Here is a 15972-nt window from a genome sequence, read left to right as displayed (position 1 = left end):
GATGCTTGAAATTGTCCATAGTGACACATTTTAAATATCTTTAAGGGTAAAAAGCAACCAAAGAAATATAATAATAATTAGTCCTAGATCTGAAGTAGTATTCGTGGTGCAGACTTTTCCACTAGAGATATTTCATTCATTCATTACTTACCGGACACATACTACTACATTACATGCCTGGCATATGGAGATACATATATAAAATTTAATATGATTAATATGACTTTAATAAGATTTTAATTTACATTTTAATGATTTGATATGATTTAAATCAAGAAAGAAAGCGTAGTTTTGGGGTCACACAATTAAAGTATTTTACTGGCAAATCAAACTATGAAGTTTGCATTTTGGCAGAGCTACTCAACAAGCCATTGTGGAACACTGGGCAGCACTCTGTAGCACAGTTGTAGTTCTGTCTGGACAAGGGAAAAGACAAGATAAGCTTCAGCAAAATTCTCTCTTCTTCAGGACTCGGAGACTTACTTTGAAGATTCATGAATTAAATATAGGGCAGGGCCACTTGAACAAATTCAATCTCACATATATTTTGAACCCACTTCTATTGCCCAATCATTGTATATAGCATTTAGTAATTTCCTTTATCAACATCCTCAGCTAATCCTCTTTCACTGGGATTGTGGAAAGAATACTTCATTATAATATTGAATGTGTTTAATGGCAGTTTCAGGAGTGCTGCAGGAAGGAATGCATGAAGGAGAATTACCCAACAATCACCATTTAGTACCACAGAGTCCATGTCAACAGCCAGGCCCTGCAAGCTCCCCACAGAGGTTCGGTTTATGATGCTTGTCTGGATGGAGTCCTTCAAAATGGCAGCCACACAGTCCTCACAGAAGATATGGCCCTTGGCATTTGGCATGACAAACACAATCCAAAAGTGGACAAGGAGGCCACCTTTGTTGTTGCCACTATAGGGGAAAAAAAAAAAAAAAAGAAGAATATTCAGGTATATGTCTTAGGAAGTGGACTCTCATAGAAAGCCAGTGACGCAACTGAATGATTCAAGGTAAGTCAGTGAGGACATCCTTCAACTTCTAAAATTTCTTCTTTAAGAAGTCACTGATTCCTATTGTGGGAACTGGGAAGGGAAAGCATCATAGTATGTGTCTTGCTGTGTCAGGTTTTCATCTAGAATCATTTGTGTATAGTTGCATTTCCCTGGAAAATACACTATTTTTATGGATATCAGAGATTCACTACTATTACAAATAAAAGCAACTATGATTTTTGACACTTTACCATGTCCAGACACAGTGCTAAATTCTGCTTTATCCCACTTAATCTTATGAGTAAAGTCCTATTATTGCAGTTTTACAGAAAAGGAAGTCAAGATCAACTACAACTGAAAATCATATGGCTAGTAAGTAGCAAATCCTGGAATCCAGTCCAACTTGGTTTTCAGCCAAACCCTGGAGCAAGAGCTCTAAGTGCACAAATGCTGTCATGTTTTATGAAAAACAAACCTTAAGTGTTCTATGGTAAATAATGCAAGAAAGAGAAAGTAAACAAACTGTTCTACTCCCAGACTTCTTAATGTCTTTGGTATGCCAAAGCAAATTGTGAGTCTCAGCAGATATGCAGGAAGTGGGGGGACATGGCACACAGTTTGAGAAATAAGTTTTAATAAAACAAATCAATTAAAAATTCATAAAATTTTTAATTTTATTTATGAATTTAAAATTCATAAAAATTTTGACACAAATTATTTGACCATGAGATCCTTTATTTCCTCAGAAATTCTCCAGTGATCAGTTTTTTGCTGAACATATTTTGAAAAATCCTGCACTGTGTTTTGATTTTACCCCCACCCAATGGTAGCCATGTTTGTGGCCCTTGTGCCCAGGAGCGTTAATATGGAGGGGCCCAGGACCCCAGCTGTGGGGAGAGGACAGGCTTTAGCAGATGCAGAGAAAAACTCAGCATGACAGCAGGGGAGAGTTGGGTCGCCAGTTGTGGTAAAACGAGTTAACCCAAAGCCGCCCCCAGGAAGTTACTGGAGAATGGTCATAGCTGAGCTCTTCCACAGCCTTGAGAGGAATTTGCAGAAGTAAACACAGACGTCCCAAAGCAAGGGACATACATTACCTGACATCTGCAACGACAGACTGCTTGTAAAATTTAGAGAAGGCAGATGTTGTATAAACCAGGTTTACCTAAAAAAGAAAAAAACGAGGTTTCTGAAGTCTTTCACATTGGCTTCTCATGGTACCTAGCATGCTGTGGGTCCAAACAGCTAGCCGGGAGAAAAGCAGGGCTCTGGCTGAAGCCTCAAGAGCTGAGTTACTTACTGTCCCTGTGCTCTCTATGAAGAATAATCAGTTACCTTCGTTCATTCACTGCTGTCTTGAAACACCCTAATTAAGCTTAGCTTCTGTATTCTGCCTAATCCAAAGGTTAATTATCCCTTCAATTAATAGTCAAACTCCTTTAAGTACATTTTCAAAGTACTTGACCTAACCTCTTTTCTAGCAATGCCATCTAGAAAATGTATATTCTTAAGGACACGTTGCCGTCCGAGCCACTAGGGGGCAGGCCGTGCCTTCCGCTGGGTCGGGGCTCTCGGGAAACAACCCAGCCCTTTTACAACGCCGGAGTCGGAGCCAGAAGAGAGCTACTTCAATTTACCTTCTGGGCCCTTCCTTAGCATTTCTAACGCCAGAACGAGTCTCTGCGAAATCTCCTGCTCCTGTGTTCCCCTTCCTACCTAATGGCAAAGTCACCCACCTAAGTGTGAGGCTTAAATTCACTGTGCAGCACGGAACGTGTTATCGAAAACCGCTGAGCCCCCCTTTGTGTTTCTTCTTTTTCTTTTTCTTTTTCTCTTTCTCTTTCTCTCTTTTCTCTCTCTTTTTCTTTTTCTTTCTCTTTTCCTCCCTCCCTCGCTTCCTTCCCTCCCTCCTTCCTTCAGAATCTTTGGACTAATTCAAGGAATAAGTGATACACAGTAAAGGTGAAAGCTTTAGCTACCTAGTCCGTGTGGGGGTGGCCTTCAGGAAACAGGAGTCACCTGCCGCTGTTTTCGCTTGCCCTCTCGCACACACAGCCTTTCCCCAGTCTACAGGGCAGGGCGCCTATCCTGGCAGTAGGGGCGCCCCTGTGTAGGGCACCCTCTCCATTACTGTGCAGATACAAATTGGCAGCAGCTTTCTGGTGGGTAATGTATATCAAGAACCGTGAATAGATTATTTTATACACTTTTAGGGGATCCGTTAAGGAGGTAATCACAGATATACACAATCTACGGAGCAGTTTCGTGTAGCATTACCCATAGGAGCAATAGACAGCTTGAATATCCAATAGGAAGGGATTGACTCTGCCCTTTACAACGAGGTGGGTGGAACTAGAGGGTCGAGGGTATGACGCTAAGCGAAGCAAGTCAGTCAGAGAACACAAATACCATATGACTTCACTCCTATGTGGAATTTAAGATACAAAACATAAACATAAGGGAAGGAAAAATAAAATCAGAGAGGAAGGCAAACCGCAAAAGACTCTTAATTGTAGGAAACAAAGTGAGGATTGCCGGAGAGGAGGGGGGTGGGGGGATGGGGTAACTGGGGGATGAACATTAAGGAGGCATTTGATGTAATGAGCCCTGATGAGTCACTAAATTCTACCCCTGAAACTAATAATACCCTATATGTTAACCAAATTGAATTTAAATTAAAAAAAAATTTAAAGGGATTGGCTAACTTGGTAGCTATTAAAACTTACATTTTTTAAAGAATGTACTTGCATAGAAACATGTAATCTAATGTTGAGGAAAAATTCAGATTATAAATCTGAACATCTACTAATATTCCAATATTGTGCTGTCCTATATGTCTCTGTGGCCCAGAATAAAAAGGGCTCTATCTTTGCAGATGATGTTAAAGAAAATTTTATTGTTCCTTTTTGTAATTTTCTGAATTTTGTAATTTTTTATGGTTAAATACATATTAGATCTATAAAGAGAGTTTTTATTTTGTTTTTTTTTTAAAGTAAAGAGATTCCAGTGTATTGAGGTTGATATAAATGTGTACAGCTCCTAGAATTAAGCAGTATGATTATAGCTTTAGTTCTGGAAGGCATTTTAAAGATCAACTGATCCAATTCCTTTATTTTACAGATGAGAAAAACTGGAGCTCAGAGAGCTCTTGCTTTCACTTTCAGCAATAAATAAAATACATGAGTAAACAAATTAAATTAAATTAATTAACAATTCTATCAAATAAGCAATTACAGCCAAGATGAGCTAAATTCCACATTCCCTCTGACTACTTCCTTGATCCTCCCTGCTCACCTGGGAGCACGGTCACCTTGTGACCCCTCCACCCCAAACCCTCACCCCCTGACCCCACTCTCCCCAGCTTCCCACAAAACCCTCCCTCCCTCCACCCCCCCAACACCCTCCATCATCTCACCACTTGCTGCACAGTCTGTGCCACTGACAGAAACTCCCTGGACTCTTTCTGTCGGTATTCAGGAAGAAACTCAATGTTGGTGATGCGAAACATCCCAACAAAATAAAAAGCATCTCTGCTTTCTGTCTTACCTGTAAGACAGGAGAGAAAGCGGGTAAGGGACTCTTCCCTCTGTGTGGCAGTGAAGCACTGTCTGATTTATGTCAGCATCAAGGTCCTCAAATGGTTTGTGTCATTTATTTACTTATTTTAAAGATTGCATTTATGTATTTGTCAGAGAGAGTGGGCAAGCACAAGCAGGTGAAGCTGTAGGCAGACAGAGAAGCAGGCCCAATGTGAGACTCGATCCCAGGACCCTGGGATCATGACCTGAGCTGAAGGCAGCTGCTTAACCCACTGAGCCACCCAGGCATCCCTGTTCAAATGGTTTTATTGGACAGCTACATATGTTCCTGGCTCATAGCCTGGGAAGGCTCTAAATGAAGTTAATAACAACACTTCCGTTAACAGTAGATCACCATTTCTCTTAGGATAGTCTGTTCTCTCTACTGACTCCTGGTAAATACTTCTGAGCAAGACTAAAAGGTAAAAGATAGAACTTGTTGACTTTATACACATGCTAGAGTCACTAAGGGACCGAAAAGAGCATATGCAGTTTCCATGGATCCTGAGTCTGAAGACAGTAAGGAGGTAAGAAATGTCTACTCTGAGGTCAAGTGAGCATAGTGGGGGAGAAGGGAAAGGCCCTCCGGCTGATGGTCACTGAGCTCCTGGGGGCTCATCCTTATCTGACCTGTGAGGTTGATACGCAGGATGCTGGGCGAGTCTTCAGCTCTGTGCAATACATGGAGAATTCATTCTTCCTCTGAGCCACAAAGCCTGGTTCTCGGCCCAGTGTCAGGTCACTCGTGCTTAAAATACTCTGCCCGGTGAGGACCATGGGATTTGGTGTCAGGTCTGCCCAGAAACCACTGATGACATGACATGAGCAAGAACACTGCTGTGTCTGACTTGCCTTAGAGCACCTGACTATAGCTTGGGGAATTGTTGCAGGGGCGGGGGGACGGGATTAGGGGCTCTTCTTTCTGCCTTTCGTTTTTGTTACCACAGTTCTTACTCCTCGGTGGTACCCTTCGCCTGGCTCCCGTGGCCATGGTACATTTCTCCCCTTTGATGTCTGTCCCACTATATCCATAACTTCTGTCTGTATGTCTGTCCTTTAAGAGTAAGAGTAACTTCTTTTTGTCCCTCAGCGTCTTTCATAGCTCTGAAGCTCAATAAATGTGTGAGGGAAGAGAGAGAGAGAAGAGCGGTAGAGGAAGAAAGGGAGAAATTTTCTCTGCTAGTGTAATGCCCAACATTGAATTAGGCTGAATTAGGAAGAAGGGGCACCTAGGGGAGTGACAGGAAGCCACCCCCTTCGTGTGAGCCATCCAGGGTCACAGTAGCCCCATAGGGGGAGTGAGGCTGTGTAGGTGTGGGGGAGGGGCACATTGGCAGAAGGCCTGAGCTGATGGGCTAGATTTGTTTGTTCAAGCTATGTGACCTTGGATGGATCCCCTTGACTCACTACCCTCCCAAATAAAACAATGTTTGTTTTCATTTCTGATTTTCAAGGAACTGCTTCTTAGATTTTTGTTGTCGTTGTTACAGACTCTAAAATTTGAGTGAAAGCCATGCCTTCTATCTAGAAGCTCACACAGTCTTCCTGCATCAGTAAATACTCAAGGGTCCGGATAACAACAACCCAAGTGAGATCCATTTACCCTCGAACTAGATTACGTTTACCCAGCTCTTCAGTTCAGCCCAACGTACAACAATCTGCATGGTCACAATATTGTTGTTTGTTGAACAGTTCTCGATTGTTCATACCCTTTGATTATACTGCTCCGTCTTCCTGAAACGTCCTTCTCTGATTTTTCACACAGACAACAGACTGCTTCTACACAGTGATGTTTCAAATCTTTACAGAAAGATGCTAAGGCAATTCAAATTTATCAGTGGAGGGACGGCAGAGAACCGATGGGAAATAAGTTGGTTTGTTCTGGGTTGGGATTGTGTTTTGTGTTTCTTTTAATTGCCTGTTTACTTGACTTCCTTCCCTAGTCTTCAAGCTCCTTCAAGATACAGATTCTGTCTGCTCTCCAGCTCTGCACCCATGCCAATCACAGGACGCAGCTCACAGTGGGCATATCAAATTATGAAAGAAATAAATTTTGAACCACCAGTTCATGAAGCCTTCCCTGGACCCTATTCCTGGGCAGATTAGATGCCTCTCTTCTGTGATTACAAAGTAATTGCTTCAGCAAAAAAAATAAGATATTAAAAAAAAATTAAAAATCAACTTGCATTCCCCTCTCCAGCACTGAACTGAGTTTTCTGAAAATGGAAAATGTGCCTGTGAGCTTTCTGAAGGTAGGAGATATATCTTGGTATGTCTGATGTCTTACATTGTGCCTTGCAAATTGTAAGTAATCTGTTTGTGTGTGTGTATATATACATACATATGTGTATATATATATGTATACACACACACACACATATATATCGTGAACTGTTTAATACAATATTCATTCATCCTTTGCCTATAAATCCTGCCTCACAACCAATTTTTAATATCTTTGAGAGTACACGTATCTTGTATCAAACATATTAACATGTACGGGTTGGAAGTTGAGCGTCAGCCACCAAATGCTATAGGGAAGGAGTGGCCTGAGTAAGTACTCTTTAAGAAGAAGCTTAGAACTCCTGTCCAAGGGACACCTGGGTGACTCAGTGGGTTAAAGCCTCTGACTTCGGCTCAGGTCATGATCTCAGGGTCCTGGGATTGAGCCCCACATCCAGCTCTCTGTTCAGCAGGGAGCCTGCTCCCCCCTCTCTCTCTGCCTGCCTCTCTGCCTACTTGTGATCTCTGTCAAAAAAATAAATAAAATTTAATAAAAACAAAAACTCCTGTCCAAAAGGATCAGTCAGATAGACCAAAGCATAACCAATCAGCTTGACAAAAGCATAAACACAGCGGAGAGAAAGATGCATGAGTAAAAGGAAGCTCAGGAGCTGGAAATGTGAGGTTGCCTAGAAACCAGCAGTGGGTGGGATGAGGAAATGAAACAACTGAGAATCCCATTCACTTCTTAAAGCTAACAATGCATTTACATTTCTGAACTTACCCAAAGCTCCTGAGCTCCTCCGCAGCTCTTGTCGTCCTATCCCCCATCCCTGCTCCTCCTGCCCTCCCGTGGCAAGAAAGCAGTGGTGGTAAAAGAAGGAATGGGAAGGACAATTCTGCTTTCTTCCTCCCTAAATCCTCCACAGTTTGGGGAGTGGCTACCGGTCAGAGAACTTGGCAAATTCTCTCAGACATACCCCAGGCAGCTGGGGCACGCAGTGCGGATGCTGATACCACAGGACAAAGCCTAGCCCCAGAAGAACACAGATTTTCACTCACTGATGTAGAGCCACAGAAGTGTCCAGGCTATGACTGCGAGGAGGAAGAGAAATACTGTGAAGACAATGATTTTGTTTTGGACATTCCAGAAGGGAGCTTTCTTCTTGGATGGCTTCTTGGGTTTGGCTTTGCTGATGGGTTTTCGAGGTGCTCGTCTACCTGGCAGCTTCCCGTGGACACTGACCACCTGAACTGAGATATTGGATATCTAAAAAAAAGAGAGAGAGAGAAAGAGAGAGAGAGAGAATTAAAAAAAAGAGAGAGAAGAGAAGAAAGAAAAGATTTTTTTTTTTTTAATTTGACAGACAGATCACAAGTAGGCAGAGAGGCAGGCAGAGAGAGAGAGAGGAGGAGGAGGCAGGCTCCCTGCTGAGCAGAGAGACCAATGTGGGGCTCGATCCCAGGACCCTGGGATCATGACCTGAGCCGAAGGCAGAGGCTTTAACCACTGAGCCACTCAGGCGCCCCGAGAAGAAAGAAAAGAAAGGAAAAAAAGGAAAAAAAGAAAAGAAAGGGTGAGAAGAGAAGAGAAGAGAAGTGAAGAGAAAAAAGACAGTCTAGAACTCATGTGGACTGGAGTCACCCAGTCAGGAGAATCTTAGTGCTAAAAGGCCTCAAAATATCAGTGTACATCATCAATACAAATGTAAAAATGACTTCCATTAAATCATGTAATTGAGAAAAATCAGACATTATATGAACCCCAGTGAATTATTCATTGTCTGAATCCTAGATCCTCTCCTCAAACTCTCCAGTTCCACTAAGTAGATGCTATAGAGGATGGACCTGAATTCCCTGGAGGGTGGCCCAGAGGACCCGAAGGTCAGGAGGTCAGGAGTCTAGGAGGGTCCTCTCCTGTGCACACAGCTCACTGTGGGAATAGGTGGGTGTTTCACGTGTTTGTATTATGTTGCCTTTCTCCCACCATCAATTTCTTTTGTCTGAGGCAGGAGTGAAAATAAGAATATAAGTGAGTGCCTTATAGAAACAAATTGATTTCTCACTCATGGCTTCCTGACTGGGTGTTCGAGGAAAAAAAGCTGACATTCCAGTTTTCATGCAAGGCTGTGGAATAAGAACCAGGGCCTCCTGTGTGTACATAAGACAGCCAGTGTGCTGGTCAGGGACTCAGCATCTCAATGGCAAACGAAAGAATTATTTAAAAATAAAGAATAAAATAGAAGACTCGGAAAATTATTGGTTTTAGCATAGGGATCTGCGAAGTATCCCGTGCAAGAGGAAAAAATGCATTATTTAATTGTTTCCCTCCTCTTTTTTTTTTTCTCCTCTACCCTCTGTCATCTGATGCTGTGAATTCTTTAATAATGTATGCAAGAGTTTAGCTTCTTTGAAGGAGAGATTTATACATGTCAGGGTAACTAAACTCCAGTGATGAAATAACTTTTAACCACACATTCCTTTAAAGGCAACAATCTAGCACACCAGTTCCAAAGAGATCATCTCTCTTTTGAGTGCTCTTAAAGAGTTCTCTCATTCTCTTATACTCTCCCTCACTCTTCCATTCAAAGTCCATGTCTTTAATCCTACCAGTTAATGGGATAATATGTGGCCAAGTATATTCTGAATTATTCATGGCCCCCTCATTCTCTTTGCCAAACACCCTTGTCCACCCCTGGAGTGAAATGTAGCTTATATCCCTCCCGGTGAAACTGAACTAGACCAGGCTTCGTTGAATGGGATGTCCTGCAAGCTTGAGGCTGGTGTTTCTCCAGAGAATAACCTTCTCTTGCAGGACGAGCTATGGTGCCAAATTATTTTCACATATTTGCCCAAAGAAGTCAAAAAGGGAAACGCACAGAAATGCTGGCGCGGGTAGGACTGACAAGGCCAAGGTTGGGTCCTTCGGGGAAGGAACACATTATAGGCCGTTTCAGTTAGCACTGATTAAATTTTAAAATGGAATTTGTATAGAGATCAGTACAATTTCCCTGGAGTTTTAGAAAAACAGTTGCAAATCAATTGCCAAGTACAGCACTTTGAAACAAGCTCACATCGGTCAAAATCCATTAAGTACTGTTAGAAGATCAAGTATGTTATTATTGCTGGCTTGATTTGTATAAAGTCACACAGTCTCATTTTACTAACCAGGTCGCCAATAAATGGCATTCAAGCAAGAGAGAAGGCTTCCCATGCTGTACTTACGCTCACATCCGCAGGTTTGGATGAAAAGTCAGTGTTTTCTTTGTCCATTGTTAGGTTTTCCCTGTGTGAGCACAGTGGGGTCTCAAAGCTAGTTTTTATCCTCTCACATTCTCTCTTGAGAATGGGTGGCTGCGTTCAAGCTAGCTTTCAGAGGGAAGGAATCAATTTACCTCCACCCGTCCAGTTCAGAAACTGAAGCTCCCTCATTACTATATAGTGAGTGTTAAAGGGACCTCGCACCCCAACTTGGCACCCCAAACCATAGGATTCTTGACATAACTCCTTACCAGTCAAGCCCTCAGAGCAGAGCCTCAAAGCAAGATCGTCTCAGGGACACTTGCAACAATCTGAAAATATTTACAAGTCTTTAAAATATTGCCTCTCAGTTTTAAAATTAATAAGAGATGAAAAGTTAAATCAAATTTTTTTAAAAAATTTTTTACCGGTATCTTCTAAAGAATTTACTAAGAGATCCAACTTATCATCCCCCAGTCCTGCTCTTTAGAAATCTTCACAGCCCCATTTCTCCTGCTTGGATCCTGGAAGGTTCCAGAAGCCTCGCTCTCTGACTCTGCTCGTGACTGTGCAGCTACAGGCTCTGAAAATCCCCGTTCAAGGGGAATTTTTCTTTTTTTCTCCCTGGTCTTGCAGTCCTCTGTCAACATGGGCCTTTTCTGGAGAGAAGGCCCTGCCCTCATCTCCCTCATTCCTGCCCACACCAGCCTGAATTAGGTTCAAGGGTGGGAAGTGGGGAATCAAGAGGGGCGCTGTCCTTAGCAGGCAGGGGAGGAAAAGGCCAGGCTTGCTCACATGTTTCATAGCTCGTCCCTGTGACACACAAAAAGGCTTTCCTGTGAGCACAAAGCATCAATGGAAAGCGGATCAATGGCCCTTTAGATGAGAAGCACTGCTATGGACCCAATCTCCGGCCTCACTCAAGGGTCGTTTGTAAGAAAGCACACGAGAAACTGCCGACGGAAAGTGGGTCAAATGTTAGTCAGGTGAGGACAGAATGACACACAAACTATGTCATGTACTAATTCATTTCCTGGCTTTGCAATTTATTAATAACACTGATGAAATAACTAATAATGCTTTAGGCTTTATAAGATGGGGAAATCCAAAAATAGAGCTCTGTTTAATTGCCCCTCTTTTCTGTATTATTTCCCTTATTTCTAGAACTACTCCTTCCACCTGTGTAAGTAAGCTCCATGTCCTCAGCAGTGGCCACTGACAAAGACTCTCTCTTTGAAAGTCAGCCCTGAGACAGGCTCCTCTGAGCCCTCTTGTTGACGAGGCCTCATCCCTTGGCCCTATCCTCAGTCTACCCAGCCCAGCTGTAGCAAGAACGCTGCTGTGAGTTTAGTGAGAATTCCCTCTGCCCCACAACCTTGACATCTGATCACCCTTGATACCCGATCAAGGTCCTCATCCCCCACCCTTGACATGTAAATCCTTGGCCTGCCTTCAGTGAGAATCTCCCTACTCTTGATGTCTTCTCAGTGATTTTCCACCCACTGGCCCCTTACTCTGCTCACTAACCACAAATCCCCCGCTGTCTTTGCTGTGTCTGGAGTTGGCCTATGTCCTGTCCTACAGTCTCTGTCCCTCTTGCAATGGCCCTGAATAAAATCTGTCTTCGGAGCCTTTCCCTGGGTGTCCAGCTGCTCTATTTCTCTTTGACCTCGCCATGACTGGGAAAAGATGGAAAATCACAGGAGGCTACGCTACAAGCAGAAAGCCAACCAACGTCTGCTTTATAGTATTACCGTATACCAGCATTTCTAAACAATGTCTAAATAATAAATACTCCTCCCTGAAAAAAGCTCTGACTGGGATAAGTTTGAAACAATTGCCGCCTGTTACTACAAATGAGTTTTAAAAATACGTATATACAAGCTTCAAATGAGCTCATTTTGATTCTCATCTTTCAGTAAATAATGAATGACATGTGGACGTTAACTGAGAGACTCCCATGTACAGCTGGTCTCAAAGTCAAGACTCTGTGACACATGCTTCTTTCAGGAGTAAGTTTCTAACGGTCTGGATGCATTTGAATTTACTAGGCACAGAGTCCTGGGTCTCCGACAAACCCTATGGAGCTGCATATTCCTGCCTTTAAAGCATTTGTACAGTAAAAAGGTATAGCATAAGCAACAAGAGTACCATGACAAAGATGAAGAAATGTAACTTCAATATTTCATTTCTGTTACCATGTGACCATTGGGAGTACATTTACATTGCAAATTTAAAAGAGGCATACAAGGGCGCCTGGGTGGCTCAGTCAGTTGGGTGTCTGCCTTCGGTTCAGGTCATGATCCTGGAGTCTTGGGATCGAGCCCCAAGTCAGGCTCTCTGTTCAGTGGGAATCTGCTTCTCCCTCTTCCTGCTGCTTCCTTAGTTGTACTCTCTCTCTGTCTCTCTGTCAACTAAATAAATAAATAAAATCTTTTAAAAAATAATAAAACGGGCATATAGGGTGTAAACTGCAAAGTGTAAAAATTTGTATATAATATTTTGTATGTGATACTTATTGACTTTATTTTTTACTATCATAATTATGCATACAAAAGTGAGTACAATTTTTCAGTTTTTTCTGGTTATTATTATTCGTGTTATTTTGTGATTATTACTGTAATGATTTTCATTGTATAAGAGAAAAGATTATTAAAAAACGATCCACTCTAGATGGAGAGCTATACAATAAAGCAAGTCTAGCCAATGTTAATGGTTTACTCCAGGTGTGTGTGTATATGTATTTACAGTACTGAATTTTTTCTGTTGTATGTTTGAAGTTTTTCTTGATCAAATGTTGGGGGTGGTGTGGAATTATCATTTTTGGGGTTAAAGACTCTAGAAAAGCCACTGGTTTTGAAAGACGATGAAGAAAGCTGGGATGCAAGATCAAGTCTGGGCGACTGAACCTCCATCTGTCTCCCTGTTGCCTTTACTGGCACAGAAGTTCTGCTGCCGAGCCCCTTCCTTCAGTTCCAGAGCACATGATCAAATCACAACGCCAGACAGAGGTTGGTGCTTCTTATCCTAAGCCGTGTGAAAGTGAAAAGGTTTCTATCCCCTTCCTGGGAACAGAAGTCCCTGTGCTACGTGCTGACAGGCTAAGGAGATAGTGTGCAGTGACCTGGATTGAAGGAGAAACACTTCTCCGCTGGATTCAGCAGTGGTCCTTGGGAGCCCACGACTGACCCAACACATCAATTCAATGCACGCAAATATTTTTAAAGTGTCAACCTTCTATCAAATGGCAAGCCTGGTGCCTCTGAGGGTCTGAAGGTAGGGCCAAGTCATCCATCTAACCTGAGAAAGGTTCTGAGCCCCTGGCATAGAAGGCAAGTAGCAGGTGCCACCTCCATCCTTGCGCTCAATTCAGTAAAAACATAGAGTTGGGCTGAAGAGCACTTGAATAAACTAGACCAGAAGTGATCTACAATTCAGCCCTAACCAGATACACCTAGAGGGCTCAGACTGACCCACGTTGGTAAAAAGCATTGGTACAGAAAGCGATCCCTGTTTTGACTTGGTTGAACATCTGGTTCCCTGTAGGTGCTGAATCGGCTCAGCGCTTGATGAAGGAATGAATCTGCCCCAGCTAAAAAGTATTGACTTTGGAAATTATGCAAAGATCACTAGATTATAAAGGGATACTTTGTTTGAAACCCACTTTATAACTCAGATTAATCAGATTGAAAGGCTAGGATTGGGGAAATGACAGAAGTGATAAAACATGAAAACAATATATGATAGACTGAACTAAAACAGAGAAACCAAAATGAACGCAGGAAGGCTTGGAGAAAAAGGAAGAACAAAAACAAGAGGAGGAGAAAACAAAAAGACAAGAGCAACGAAATCATTTTAAAGGTGTATCCCCTGGCATGACCGGGCCTGGAGAACATCTCTCTTCGTAGCAGAGTCAAGCCTTACACCATTCCGCAAAGTAACATTTCCCCACCAATTTCCTTTGTCACACTGTGCAGCACTCTGAACTCCAGCGTGTCCTACCAGCTTTCCCAGAGGCTATGTGCATGTTCTGGAATCTGAAATAAATCCCATTCAACTACTTGCTCATTATCCTAAATCATTCCCAATTAGAAGCCCCGATGGCCTTGATGTAATTTACAAATGGCAAACAAAGAAGTATCTCAGCATATGGTCGGGTCATTTCTGTCAAAGATCAGAGGCTTGGGAGCACAGCTAACATCCAAATAAACACATTAGTGATGTGGTAAAGCAACAATCTTACCCTCCACTAGCCCCTAACACAAGAGAGCCTTCTGATTTTCATAGCCTGAGATTTCCAAATTGAATTAGGCCTTTTCTCCTAAAAAACAGTTTGGCTTTCCAACATTTCCTGTCCTAATCGGGGAAAGTTATAGAGCGCGGAAGCAGGTGTTTCTCCCCTTCTTTTTGCAATTACAAACCTGCTGTAGGTTTCATTCCAGCCCATACATAACTGTGTGTGGTTTCTGTCACAGTGGTTGCTAAATTCTTTTTTACTCATTTCCACTGGTATCTCTATTTGATTAAGGTTTACCTAAAGCCTCAAGGGATCTCAGAGAGGGGTTTATTCATCAGTGTATCTCCTGGGCTGTCCCACTGTGCCTGATCTCACTTTAGAGTTCTAAAACATGGTTGGCAATGATGTACTACATGGTGTCTAACAGAACATTAAAAAAAAAAAGTCACCAATTTTCAGAGTTAGGTCACATTTGCTTTATCTCTTTTTTATATGAACATATAACTTTTTTCTGAAACATTAAAAATAATGAATTAGTTAGTTAATTAATTAATTTTAAAAATATGGTTGGTGGCACCTGGTTGGCTTAGTTGGTTGGGCATTTGCCTTTGGCTCAGGTCATGATCCCAGGGTCCTGGGATTGAGTCCCGTCTCAGGTTCCCTGCTCTGCAGGGGGGTGGGCGGGGGCTGCGTCTCTCTCTCCGTCTGCCCCTTTCTCTGCTTGTGTTCTCTCTCTCTCTCTGTGTCAAATAAATTTTAAAAAATCTTTAAAAAATAAAGCATGGTTGGGGATATTCTTGGACCTAGCATCAAGAGGCAAGAGGTTCCAACAGAGTTTTATTGTCTTTCCCCAACAGGCTAAGTGCCTCTGACTTTTTGAGGACGATTGTTGCCATCCTCTCCCTTTCCCGTCAAGCATAAAGGGCATATGAGTGGATGTCTCTGCTAAGTGATCATTTGCTACATCAATGTGCTCCAGTGGACCAGAAAGTGGTATCTTTGCACTTCTTTCACAAGGTGAATGTTACCAGAGGTCCTTGACAGCGCCAAATGCCAGTTATCCGCAGCTGTCAGGTGCCTCAGTACAGGTGCCTCAGCCTCACTGCAGAAATTAGCGTCTTACCAAACCAGGAGAGGCTGGACTCTGTCACCTGGGCTGGTATCAGGCGGTAATCCAGAGCCGTGAGGCAGGGCTGCGCCAGTAGGGGGCGCCAGTGCCTGACTCTCCCAGTGATGAACTCAGGTGGGCTGAGGCAGTCTCCCTTCTTAGAAAAAGCCCAAGGGCAGCATGAGACTTGACATATAGTAAGCGCTCAGAAAATCTTGGCTAATGTGTTAACTAATTAGTAATTAAGAACATCTACTAATTCTCATGGATTAAGGAATACAACATTGTCAAAGACCTAGTTTCCCTAGAATTATTTCTTTTTGCCACAAAGGGCTGGGTGTATTACAGACTAGTTTGCTTCTCAAAAATAAAATATTCTGCCCCAGCAGAGAGCCTCACTCACCTTAGTCTAATCCTGGCCTTAATTAAACAATTCCAAAGAAAAGGGAAAATCTACGTAACATTGATATAGCTTTGCAGGAATAATCCTAATGAAGAGTTAGTTGTATGTTCAATGCTCACATGTAAGACAAGCTATATTAAGTATTGGTTGCTTCTCTATACACCAGAGCACTCT

The 15972-nt window shown here is 42.5% G+C and overlaps 1 protein-coding gene across 2 annotated transcripts in view; it reads right to left on the bottom strand.

The window, feature by feature from the left end:
• TMPRSS7 (transmembrane serine protease 7) overlaps positions 1-10083 on the bottom strand; it is a 36962-nt gene extending 26879 nt beyond the window's left edge. Inside the window, exons 1-5 of one of the 2 annotated variants that reach the window (XM_044255043.1) lie at positions 10036-10083; positions 7873-8080; positions 4425-4555; positions 2107-2174; positions 736-929 (exon numbers count right to left, since the gene is read on the bottom strand). In XM_044255043.1, the coding sequence (XP_044110978.1) occupies positions 736-929; positions 2107-2174; positions 4425-4555; positions 7873-8080; positions 10036-10083 (649 nt within the window). Of the gene's footprint in view, positions 1-735; positions 930-2106; positions 2175-4424; positions 4556-7872; positions 8081-10035 lie in introns of those variants that run through there. The other variant, XM_044255044.1, reaches the window with a different exon arrangement.
• Between the last annotated feature and the right edge of the window lie 5889 nt (positions 10084-15972).

The sequence above is a fragment of the Neovison vison genome, chromosome 6, assembly GCF_020171115.1.
Source record: "Neovison vison isolate M4711 chromosome 6, ASM_NN_V1, whole genome shotgun sequence".
Classification (NCBI taxonomy): domain Eukaryota; kingdom Metazoa; phylum Chordata; class Mammalia; order Carnivora; family Mustelidae; genus Neogale; species Neogale vison.
This window is presented reverse-complemented; position numbering and strand designations above follow the sequence as displayed.